Source organism: Durio zibethinus, unplaced genomic scaffold (assembly GCF_047325235.1).
Source record: "Durio zibethinus cultivar Kanyao isolate XHJ-2024 unplaced genomic scaffold, ASM4732523v1 HiC_scaffold_1, whole genome shotgun sequence".
In the NCBI taxonomy this organism is placed as follows: domain Eukaryota; kingdom Viridiplantae; phylum Streptophyta; class Magnoliopsida; order Malvales; family Malvaceae; genus Durio; species Durio zibethinus.
The window spans coordinates 584419-597297 of record NW_028323042.1 but is presented as its reverse complement, the minus strand read 5'-3'; the positions used below and the strand labels follow the sequence as shown (position 1 = coordinate 597297).

Below are 12879 nucleotides of genomic sequence, written 5' to 3'. Positions count from 1 at the left end.
AACCCCTCTTAATATCTTTTTGAGCAAGAGCTAAAGTAGCCCCTAATAATACTGTTATTATACCTATCAAAGATATTAGATATTATGTAAGGTATAACTATGAAAAGAGGAAGAAGGCGGGCTACAAGAAAAATTCCCGCGCTGCTACCATAGTGGCAGCATGTATAAGAGCCGAAATAGGAGTAGGCCCCTCCATGGCATCAGGTAACCATACATGAAGGGGAAACTGCGCAGATTTAGCAACTGCGCCGGCAAATAATAAAGAGGCACATAAAGTAACAAATAAAAAATGAACCTCATTATTATAAATCACGTTATTAAATATTTCGAACAAATCTTGAAATTCGAAACTTCCCGTTATCCAATAAAAACCTAAGATTCCTAATAATAAACCAAAATCGCCTATCCGATTAGTTACAAACGCTTTTTGACAAGCGTTTGCCGCAACAGGTCGTGTGAACCAAAACCCTATTAATAGATAAGAACACATTCCAACCAATTCCCAAAAAATATAAATTTGTATCAAATTAGAACTAGTAACTAATCCCAACATTGAAGTATTGAATAAACTCATATAAGCAAAAAATCTCAAATATCCTTGATCATGAGACATATAATTGTCACTATAAATAAGAACAAAAATTCCAACAGTAGTGATTAATATTGACATAATAGAGGTAAGTGAATCAATAAAGTAGCCAAACTCGAAAGAAAAATCATTATTGATGGTCCAAGACCATCCATATTGATAGATAGAACTTCTATTTATTTGCTGAATAGACAGATCGACCGAAAAAATCATAACTATACTTAACAATAAAATATTGGGAAAAGCCCACATACGACGAAGATTTTTTGTTGCCGTCGGAAAAAGTAGGAGTCCCATTCCTATTAAAATAGGAATTGGAAGTGGCACAAAAGGTATGATCCATGAATATTGATATGTATGCTCCATAAAAACTTTTTTCTTATTCTTTCTTAATTAATCGTTTCTGATTCACCGGCTCTTATCTCTTTTGATGGAAAGGGAGCAATAATACAATCAAGATATTACAAAGTTAACTGGAATTTTCTATTATTAATCTTTTAATCTTTCTCAAATATTTCAAAAATATTCAAATTTCGAAGTTAGAAGTAATCAAATGATATCACCGAGTTACTAATGGAAAAAAAAAATATTCTTTTTTTTTTTCAAAATTATGTATCCTTTAACAGATTAATTACGAGTCTCATTCGAATTTGATTGAAAATGAAAATTGGGCATACTCTCTCTTCGAGCTTGACCAATTACCAATTAATAGAAAAAAATTCAAGTTTGTTTTTTATTAGGTAAATAAAATGGTTTTTTTACATTTTTTTGTTTTGATGTATTTTTCGTGTATAAATGGAGATGTATAAATTATAAATGTAGGACGACAAAAAAAATAGGCAGAGATAGAGAAGGAAAGACTCTTTTTTACGTTTTTTTGATTTCATCAATTCAATTTATATATCATAATAGATCCTAATCTATCCTATAGATTTGAATGGAGATATAAAAAAGAAAGGTACCAATAAATTAAATACAAATTCTTCTTTTTTTCTGGATAGTGTATGGAATATAAATAAAAAAAGGTTATATCATATTTTTTTTTTTTTTTTTTTCTAGAATAGAAGCATTTTATGTTATTTTCCCATCTCTATTTAGTTCTTATGAAATTTATATAGTAGTATATAGATAATTATAATCTAGAAAATCTATTAATCTAGAAAATCTATAGGAATAGATAAATAATGACATAAAGACACCGATCATTTTGTTTTAAAAATAGATGTCTTTGACATCCAACTATAGCACTAAATAACCTTTTTTTTGAATGGCAGTTCCAAAAAAACGTACTTCTACATCAAAAAAGCGTATTCGAAAAAATGTTTGGAAAAAGAAAGGATATTGGGCGGCGTTGAAAGCTTTTTCATTATCGAGATCTATTTTTACGGGTAATTCAAAAAGTTTTTTTGTACGACAAATAATTTTTTTTTAATCTGAATTGGTTTAACTCGAATAAGATACAAAGGTTTTCTTTTTTGAATATCTTTTTTTTTTTCATTTCCGGGATGGGGATTCTCATTTTCCCCATCGCCCCATTTGGTATCTTAGTGTTATAATAATTTGTTATTTTTATAATATTCAATTTCAATTTATAATAATAAATAATTAAATAATTAAATAATAAAAATTTGTATATTTATACTATAGCTATATCGGAGCACATATATATAAGAGCTTTAACTGGGTTGTTGAAACTAATCCATAAGTTTCAATTTTGTAACTTTATGAATCATTATTTCTCTGAATTACTATATATCCTTCCCTTGCTTTCAACCCAATTGAGAAAACTCCCTTTATAATTTAGTGGATATACAAATAATGTATCAATTTAAAATGATCTAAAAAAATTCTATGTTTGTATAAGAAGATGAATCAAGACATATTTTTAGAATTCGAAATTCGAAATACTTTTTTGAAGTATGGTACAATTATGACAGGAATCGAAACGCTTTTTATATAACGTAACGTGTACAACCCAATATCTAGTTGGTTTGATAAATCCTTAAAACGCAAAATCCTAACGATTAATACAAAGCTATGCAAATTACATAAATCTTTTGAAATCATTGGATGTGGTGCTGAAATTGTGATCTCTAAAAATAATATTTTTTCATTCATTTATTCATTCAATTGATAAGCATTTTTTTTTTTATAGATTCATAAAAATCATATAAAAGAATGAGAGATGAATCATTAAAAAATTAAAATGATAAAGAACATTTTTTTGTTGAATTCTATCTATGAATTGAAGTTACAACTAGTTAGTTTAGTTACAATAGAGGAGTTCTCTTTTAGGAAAACACAAACTATAAAATCTCTGTTGAAATAATTAAATATTAAATTAAATATTAAATAAAAAAAAGGATAATTAAATAAAACGATAAATAATAAAGATTCTTTTTGAACCTTCAAATTGCTATTTAAACGAGTTTTTATTCATCAATTTAAATTAAATGCTTCTTTTACATTTTACATTGAATTGACCCCTTCACCTTCAATCTCGACGATTGAATAAAAAATGGCTTATTATGATTTCGAGCAAGCCGCTATGGTGAAATCGGTAGACACGCTGCTCTTAGGAAGCAGTGCTAGAGCATCTCGGTTCGAGTCCGAGTAGCGGCATAGTATCTTCTAAAAGAGATAGAATAAGTCCTATAATGAATTTAATTCCTGATTTCCATTCCATAAAATCTAGAAACCCTCGCTTTTTTCAGAATTCTTATGATTTTTTCAACTTTAGAGCATATATTAACTCATATATCCTTTTCGGTCGTTTCAATTGTAATTACAATTCATTTTTTAACCTTATTCTTATTAGTCGATGAAGTCGTAGGACTATATGATTCATCAGAAAAGGGCATGATAGTTACCTTTTTCTGTATAACAGGATTATTAGTCACTCGTTGGATTTATTCAGGACATTTCCCATTAAGTGATTTATATGAATCATTAATCTTTCTTTCATGGGGTTTCTCCCTTATTCATATGGTTTACTATTTTAAAAAGCGTAAAAATGATTTAAGCGCAATAACCGCACCAAGTGTTATTTTTACCCAGAGGCTTTGCCACTTCGGGTCTTTTAACCAAAATGCATCAATCCGCAATATTAGCGCCTGCTCTCCAATCCCAGTGGTTAATGATGCACGTAAGTATGATGGTATTAGGCTATGCAGCTCTTTTATGTGGATCATTATTATCAGTAGCTCTTCTAGTCATTACATTTCGAAAAGCCATAAAAATTATTGGTAAAAACAATAATTTATTAAATCAGTCATTTTCGTTTGGCGAAATCCAATACATGAATGAAAGAAGCAATGTTTTATTAAACACTTATTTTCTTTCTTCTAAAAATTTTTACAGGTATCAATTGACTCAACAATTGGATCGTTGGAGTTATCGTATTATTAGTCTCGGGTTTATCTTTTTAACCATAGGAATTCTTTCGGGAGCCGTATGGGCTAATGAGGCGTGGGGATCATATTGGAATTGGGACCCAAAGGAAACTTGGGCATTTATTACTTGGACCGTATTCGCGATTTATTTACATACCCGAACAAATAAAAATTTGGAAGGTGTAAATTCCGCACTTGTGGCTTCTATGGGATTTCTTATAATTTGGATATGCTATTTTGGGGTCAATCTATTAGGAATAGGTTTACATAGTTATGGTTCATTTACATTAACATCTAATTGAATTGAATAAAAAGGCTAAGCCTAACAAATACTAAGATAGGACAGCGTATATATAAGAAAACTTATTGTAAGCTGTCAAGAACCTTTTGAATCACTCCACTACTTGATTCAAAAGGTTCTAACAAAAGCCAAAGATGTCTGATTAAAATTCAATTTAATTCTTTTACCTTTTTTTACTTAACTTAAACTTAAGAGAAGAAAAAAGACTTCTTTCTTTTTTTTTTCACTGTACAACGAACAATTTTAAAAATCATAGGATTACTTTTTGATTTTTTGTTTTATTCATCAAAACTATCTATAAAAATAATTATATAGAATAGTTTCGACCTTCTCACCTGATAATGAGAGGACAAAATCCGGATAAATACCAATACCTATTACTGGTAGAAAGATAGAGATCGAAACAAATAACTCTCGTGGTCCAGAATCAAAAAAATAAGAACTTTGAGCATTAAATAGCTTGTATCCATAGAACATTTGACGTGACATAGATAATGAATAAATAGGAGTTAATATCATTCCAATTGACATTACGAAAGTAATTAGTATTTTTGGCATTAAAAAATATTTTTGGCTGGTAATTATTCCAAAAAAGACTATCAACTCTGCAACAAAACCACTCATGCCCGGTAATGCAAGAGAAGCCATCGATAAGATACTGAACATCGTAAATATTTTTGGAATCGGAATAGCCATTCCACCCATTTCGTCGAGATAAAAAAGACGCATTCTATCATAACTCGTTCCTGCCAAGAAAAAAAGTGCAGCACCGATAAATCCATGAGATATTATTTGTAAAATAGCTCCGTTGAGTCCCGTATCAGTTATAGAGCCAATTCCTATAATTATGAAACCCATATGAGATACGGAGGAATAGGCTATTCTTTTTTTTAAATTCCGTTGACCAAGAGATGTTGAAGCTGCATAAATTATTTGCATTGTACCCACTATTATCAACCAGGGAGAAAATATGGAATGAGCGTGGGGTAATAATTCCATATTGATGCGAACTAATCCATACGCTCCCATTTTTAATAAAATTCCGGCTAGAAGCATACAAGTACTGTAATGTGCCTCCCCATGGGTGTCTGGTAACCACGTATGTAAGGGTATAATCGGCGATTTGACAGCAAAAGCAATAAGAAATCCAATATAGAATATGATTTCCAGTGCGACAGGATACGATTGATTAGCTAATGTTTCAAAATTTAATGTTGGTTCATTAGAACCGTATAAACCGATACCCAAAACTCCTATTAATAAAAAAATGGAACCCCCCGCAGTGTACAAAATAAATTTTGTAGCCGAGTACAGACGTTTCTTTCCCCCCCACATGGATAGAAGTAGATAAACGGGAATTAATTCGAACTCCCACATGATGAAAAAAAGTAAAAGGTCTCGAGAAGAAAATGATCCTATTTGACCACTGTACATTGCTAGCATCAAGAAATGGAATAATCGCGAATCTCGAGTAACTGGCCAAGCCGCCAAAGTAGCTAAAGTAGTGATAAATCCTGTCAGTAAAATGGGCCCTATAGAAAGTCCATCTATTCCCAATCTCCAGTAAAAATCAAAAAAATTTATCCATTTATAATCTTCCTCCAGCTGGATTAATGGATCGTCCAATCGGAAATGATAACAAAATGCATAGGTTGTTAGAAGGAGTTCAAATATGCATATACACATAGTATACCACTTAATTAGCTTATTTCCTCTATGAGGAAGAAAGAAAATTAAAGAACCTGCAGATATTGGTAAAACTACAATTATTGTTAACCAAGGAAAATAATTCGTGGTAAAGACAAGATGCACTTGGACCAGAAAAACCCGTGCTCAAAAAAGATTTTTTTTGAGCACGGGTTTTTTCAGTAAAAAAAAAATAAAATGGATTCAAAATGTATTCAAGTGGGGTTTTCGGGAACGTATCAATAAGCTAGACCCATACTTCGAGTTGTTTCATGCCATAAATAAACTCGAACGCTCAAGAAATCTGTTGGACAAGCGGATTCACATCTCTTACAACCAACACAGTCTTCTGTTCTTGGAGCGGAAGCAATTTGCTTAGCTTTACATCCATCCCAAGGTATCATTTCTAACACATCGGTGGGGCAGGCTCGGACACATTGAGTACACCCTATACATGTATCATAAATTTTTACTGAATGTGACATGGGATCTATAATTTTTTGAACATCATAAAATTTCAATCTAGTAAACTTGTAAATGAATCATTATAGTTAAACACCAGATGAATCAACGATTTACCAGAAATTTTCTAATCAATTTCCTTCGGGATCAACTCATAAGAAAGGACCAAGATACTTTGATTTCTTACGTTTTCGAAAACATGATGTAGATTCCAACATATTGGACATGCTAATTCAAATTGGTGAATCTTATAATTTAATATTATTAATATTACTTATTCAACAAAGTTGATTGATTGATACGCGTTGATTTTCTGTTACGATAAATTGAGGAAACAATAGCTGATCCAATAGCTGCTTCAGCGGCTGCAATAGCTATAACAAAAATTGATAAAATATTTCCTTTTAATTGCCGACTATCAAAAAAATCAGAAAATGTTACAAAATTTATATTAACCGCATTCAGTATAAGTTCAAGACACATAAGGGCCCGAACCATATTTCGACTCGTGATCAATCCATAAATACCGATAGAAAATAAATAGGCACTCAAAACAAGTATATGTTCGAGCATCATTGACCAACTCCTTATCAATTTCGATTCATTTTAATATGAACAATAATTCAACGGATTTGATTGACTAGAATAGAATATAACAAAAAGAATATATTGGAAATATCTCGAATAAACGAATTTCTATTTTATATTTTATACACGAACAAGAATTCAAGGAAAATAGATGCGATAAGACAGAAAAAAGTTTAATTTGGATTGCTTGCTATTCCTAGTTAGAAAGATTTATTACTGACGAGCCACAGCAATTGCACCTATCAAAGCAACTAAAAGAATTAGTGAAATGAATTCAAATGGAAGAAAAAAATCTGTTGCTAAATGAATTCCAATTTGTTGACTATTACTTATCAAATCTTGTTCTATAATTTGGTTTGATCTTGTAGTCCAAATAATCCCGTACCATGATGTATCTAATATAGTAGTAATTAGCGAAACAAGAATACTTGTACAAATCAACGAAGTAAGGCCATTCCCAATGGTCCACAGATTAAAATTTTTATAATATTCTGAACCATTCATGAACATCACAGCAAATAGGATTAAAACATTTATGGCTCCCACATAAATAAGAAGCTGGGCAGCAGCTACAAAATGAGAATTTGAGAGAATATAGAATAAGGATATACAAACAAGAACCAATCCCAATGAAAAGGCAGAAAAAATTGGATTGGTAAGTAATACCACTCCCAGGCCCCCTAATATAAGACCCGATCCCAGAAAAACTAAAAGAAAATCGTGTATTGGTCCAGGCAAATCCATTATATGTAAAATAAGAGATAAATAAATCGAAATGCTTTTCATGATCTTATTGACCCGACCAGGAATTTTTTTTTTATGATACGTTCCTAATTGAATAAAATCCTAATCTATTAGGTGTGAATTGATCTAAGTACAATTATTGTTTCGTTTTTAATTCTTTTTTTTTGTTCGGTTCGAAAGGGTATTTTGTTTTTTGAAACTATATATTTCGAAATAATTACGAATATATTAATAGATTTTCAAGAAAAATGAATTCGAAATTCTTATCAACCAGTTAATTTGTAATTGAATTTTTATTTATTGACCAAACAAAGAGTAAAGGCCTCATTCTTTTAAGTCAAACCAAATATTCTTTTAACTTAAACCAAAACGGAACCTTAAAAGAATTGGAAATTTCTCTTTAATAGAATAGGAGGTTTACTTACTCAGTTTTTCTTTGAGGCGAATTCAAAATTGTTCGAATTGTATAATCGTCAATTACTGACATTGGTAAACGGCCCAAAGCAATTTGATTATAATTCAATTCGTGACGGTCGTAAGTAGAAAGTTCATATTCTTCAGTCATTGATAAACAATTTGTTGGACAATACTCAACGCAGTTACCACAAAATATACAAATTCCGAAATCAATACTGTAATTAAGCAATCGTTTTTTTCTAATATCCGTTTCAAATTTCCAATCAACAACAGGCAGATCTATAGGGCATACACGAACACATACTTCACAAGCAATGCATTTATCAAATTCAAAATGGATTCGCCCACGGAAACGCTCTGATGCGATTAATTTTTCATAAGGGTATTGAATAGTTACAGGTAAACGATTTGCGTGGGATAAGGTAATCATGAAACCTTGACCAATGTACCTTGCTGCTCGGACTGTTTGGTGGCCATAATTCATGAACCCAGTTACCATAGGGAACATATCGTGAATATCTATGAATAATTTTATGTTTGTTTCTTTCTCTTGTTTGAACCAAGTCATGAATCTCGTATTCTTTTTTTCTTTACAGTGAAAGAAGTTGGAAAGAAGTTGTTAATAATAGATTACCGAGAGAAATGGGTAAAAGAAATTTCCATCCAAGATTTAATAATTGGTCCATTCTTAACCTAGGTAAAGTCCATCTTGTTGCGATAGAAATAAACAAAAACAAATAAGTTTTAGCTAATGTAATAAAGATACCAATTGTCGTTCCAAAGATTCCATTCATTTTATTTATTTCAAATAGCTCAGGGACGAATACGTACGGAATGGAAATATTCCAACCCCCCAAGTAAAGAACTGTTACAAATAAGGAAGAAAGTAATAGATTTAGATAGGAAGCAACATAAAATAAACCAAATTTGATACCCGAATATTCGGTTTGATACCCTGCTACTAATTCTTCCTCGGCTTCTGGTAAATCAAAAGGTAATCTCTCACATTCTGCTAGAGAAGAAATTAGAAAAACGATAAACCCTATTGGCTGACGCCACAAATTCCATCCCCAAACCCCATATTTTGATTGCGCCTCAACTATATCAACTGTACTTGAGCTGTTAGATAATTATAGTCGATGATAACATCACTGTTCCCATCGCTAGTCCAAAACCGTACATGAGGTTTTCAACTCATACGGCTCCTCGTGGGTCACAAATAAATTTAAGGACCGAATCAGTATTATTTCTCTTCGTATGGTTGTAGAATAGATAGAGAAAAAATGGATTGGAAGGTCCAAAATTATACCAATGGAATTCTGTCTGCTATATTATGAAGAATAAAAAAAGTGCTTCTGAATTGATCTCGCCCGTTACTAATTTCAATTTTTATTTGTTGAGTAATAACTTAAGCCTTCAATAAAATACTTCTTGTAGAAATATCAATAGATATTTCAACCCATTGTTTTCGATTACGAAAAAAATTAAATATTACATTAGCTCATAAATCATGACACAGATTATATCTCTCTATATATATGAAAGAAAGAATAAAAAAAAAAAAAATATTTATTTTTTATTCTTTCTTTTTCGTTCCTATTCTTCTTTCTGATCTGAGAAAATTACGAATGGGGGCTTAAACTAAAAAATAGTAAAGGATTATTTCGTTCCTGATAGTCATTACTTTAATCGGTGGATAGGAGCATACTCTGGACCGGAATCGTGGGTAGTACTGCCTACTCATTTCTACTAATTTAAAGCCCCAATTAGTATTCTTTTTATGTTATCCAGAAATATCCTTTTTATATAATTTACATAATCTCCATTACTAATCCTTTGTGTATTTTGGTGTTCCTAACCATCCACTCATTTTTTTGTTCAATCCCCCGTTTGGTTTGGCAATACATGTATGGGAATCTATACAAAGGATAGCCAAAACTCTATACGGTTGATCTTTTGAGCCCGCTTCAAGCTAGATTGACTAATCAACCCGTCTTGGGGTAAAGACTTCTTCCACTTATGTTTTCTTCCACTTAACTCTTGTACATAGGAAATGAGATTAAATTTTTTTTTGTTTAATTTACTGCGAATTTATAAGCTGCTTTCTTTCACTCATATATAACTATCTAATTTAGTTTATCAACCTGAAGGATAATAAAATAACGAAGATATCTATTCAATCCATTCAGCTTATTTTATAGAACGAAAGGAATAGGGAAAAGAAAAGTTTATATTTCAACGAATCGCACGTAGAGATATTGATAAAACACATAGAGTTAATGGTATTTCATAACTAATCGATTGAGCAGCAGCTCGCAGACCACCTAAAAAGGAATATTTATTATTTGATCCGTATCCTGACATAAGAAGTCCAACAGGAGCAATACTTGAAATGGCAATCCATAAAAAAATACCGATATTGAGATCGGCTAAAATAAGGCGAGAGCTAAAAGGAATTACTGAAAAACTTAGTAAAATGGATATGACTGCTATAGACGGTCCAATACGGAATAAACGAGTATTTCCTCTAGATGGAAGAATATTCTCTTTGAAAAGCAGTTTTGTTCCATCTGCTAGAGCTTGAAGAATTCCCAAAGGGCCGGCGTATTCAGGCCCAATACGTTGTTGTATTCCTGCAGATATTTCTCTTTCTAACCATACAATTACTAGTACACCTATTGTGATTCCCAATACAAGAGTCAAAATAGGGACAAACATCCATATGATCCCATAGACCTCTTTTAAGGATTCCAATCTGTAAAAGGAATTGATATCTTCTACTTCTGTTGTATAAATTATCATTTCAACGATCAACTTCTCCCATAATGATATCTATGCTACCTAGTATCGTCATAATATCAGCCAATTTCATTCTTTTAACTAACTGAGGAAGAATTTGCAAATTGATAAAACCCGGCGGGCGAATTTTCCATCTCCAAGGAAAACCACTTTGATCTCCTATCAGAAAAATTCCTAATTCTCCCTTTGGGGCTTCCATTCTCGCATAAAGTTCTTGTCTCGGTAATTCAAATGTAGGAGAAGGTTTTTTACTAATGAATCGATATTCAAAATCATTCCATTCTGGATCCCTTTCTCGATCAAAACATCGGATTTCTAAATTCTCATAGGGACCCCCCGGAATTCCTTCCAGGGCCTGTTGAATTATTTTTATGGATTCCGTCATTTCACTGATTCGGACTAAATAACGAGCTAATGAATCTCCTTCTTTTTGCCACTGGATTTCCCAATCAAATTCGTCGTAACACTCATAATGATCAACTTTACGAAGATCCCATTTGATTCCAGAGGCTCGTAGCATTGGGCCGGATAGACCCCAATTTATTGCTTCTTCTCCACCAATAACCCCTACCCCTTCAACTCGTTCTAAAAAAATAGGATTTCGCGTAATAAGTTTTTGATATTCAACAATTCCTGTTAAAAAATAATCACAGAAATCCAAACATTTATCTATCCAGCCATAGGGTAGATCGGCCGCTACTCCTCCGATACGAAAATAATTATGCATCATTCTCATACCGGTGGCAGCTTCGAATAGATCATATACTAATTCTCTTTCTCTGAAAATATAGAAAAAGGGGGTCTGTGCACCAATATCGGCCATAAAAGGTCCAAGCCATAATAGATGAGAAGCTATACGACTCAACTCCAACATAATTACTCTGATATAGCTGGCTCTTTTAGGGACTTGAATATTGCCCAATTGTTCTGGTCCATTTACGGTTATTGCTTCCGTGAACATAGTGGCTAAATAATCCCAACGTGTTACATAAGGCAAATATTGTATAATTGTTCGGTTTTCCGCAATTTTTTCCATTCCTCTGTGTAAATAACCTAATATTGGTTCACAGTCAACAACATCTTCACCATCTAGAGTAACGATGAGACGAAGAACACCGTGCATTGATGGGTGGTGAGGTCCCATATTGACTATCATAAGGTCTTTTTCTGTAGCTGATAGATTCATAAGTTTTTCCTCGATTCATTCTTACATGAATTGTTGAAAACGAAAAGAAGTACATCAAAATGAAAAATATAATAAATCGACTAATTCAATCAAATTAACGATTTTTTGATTCCCGAATATCCAACTCACTAATTAATTCTTTATAACGTATGTTATTTTTCTTTGATAAATAAGACAGAAGCCGTTGACGTTTTCCTAGAATTTTACGTAGACCTCTCTGAGATAAATAGTCTTTTTTGTGCAATTCCAAATGTGAAGTAAGTCTTCGTATCTTATTGGTGAAACTGACTATTTGAAATTCAACGGACCCCTTGTTTTCTTCTTTTTTTTCTTGAAAAATAACTGAGATGAATGAATTTTTTACCATAAAACAAAAATTTCTCTCCCCCTTTTTTTGAATGTGAATTTTACTGATCAGTAATAATAATAATACCATTCATTTTAATATGCACAATGATTTTAAGTTCGTTATGAACTTTATAATTTTTTCAAATAAAATTAATCAATCCGGTTTTCAATCATAATATATGGAAAAATGTACCATTGACGAATTTTCAAACGCGGATACATATGTATCCTTACCATACTGAAACGACTGCCATTATTACTATTAAACCAATAGCGATTCATACAAGCTAAATCTTCTAATCGATAATTGGGCCAAAGAAAGAACTTTAATTTAATTAGTTTCTTTTTATCACTATCAAGATGTTTG

The 12879-nt window shown here is 31.8% G+C and overlaps 1 protein-coding gene across 1 annotated transcript; it reads right to left on the bottom strand.

Moving 5' to 3' along the window:
- Positions 1-7931: 7931 nt before the first annotated feature.
- On the bottom strand, positions 7932-12598 carry LOC149506118 (NAD(P)H-quinone oxidoreductase subunit H, chloroplastic). Its single transcript, XM_089757887.1, has 2 exons — positions 10429-12598; positions 7932-9308 (listed from the first exon to the last, which is right to left on the bottom strand). Exon 1 carries the CDS (start codon positions 12162-12164, stop codon positions 10983-10985), a length of 1182 nt encoding a protein of 393 aa, XP_089614013.1. The 5' UTR covers positions 12165-12598; the 3' UTR covers positions 7932-9308; positions 10429-10982.
- Positions 12599-12879: the final 281 nt, after the last annotated feature.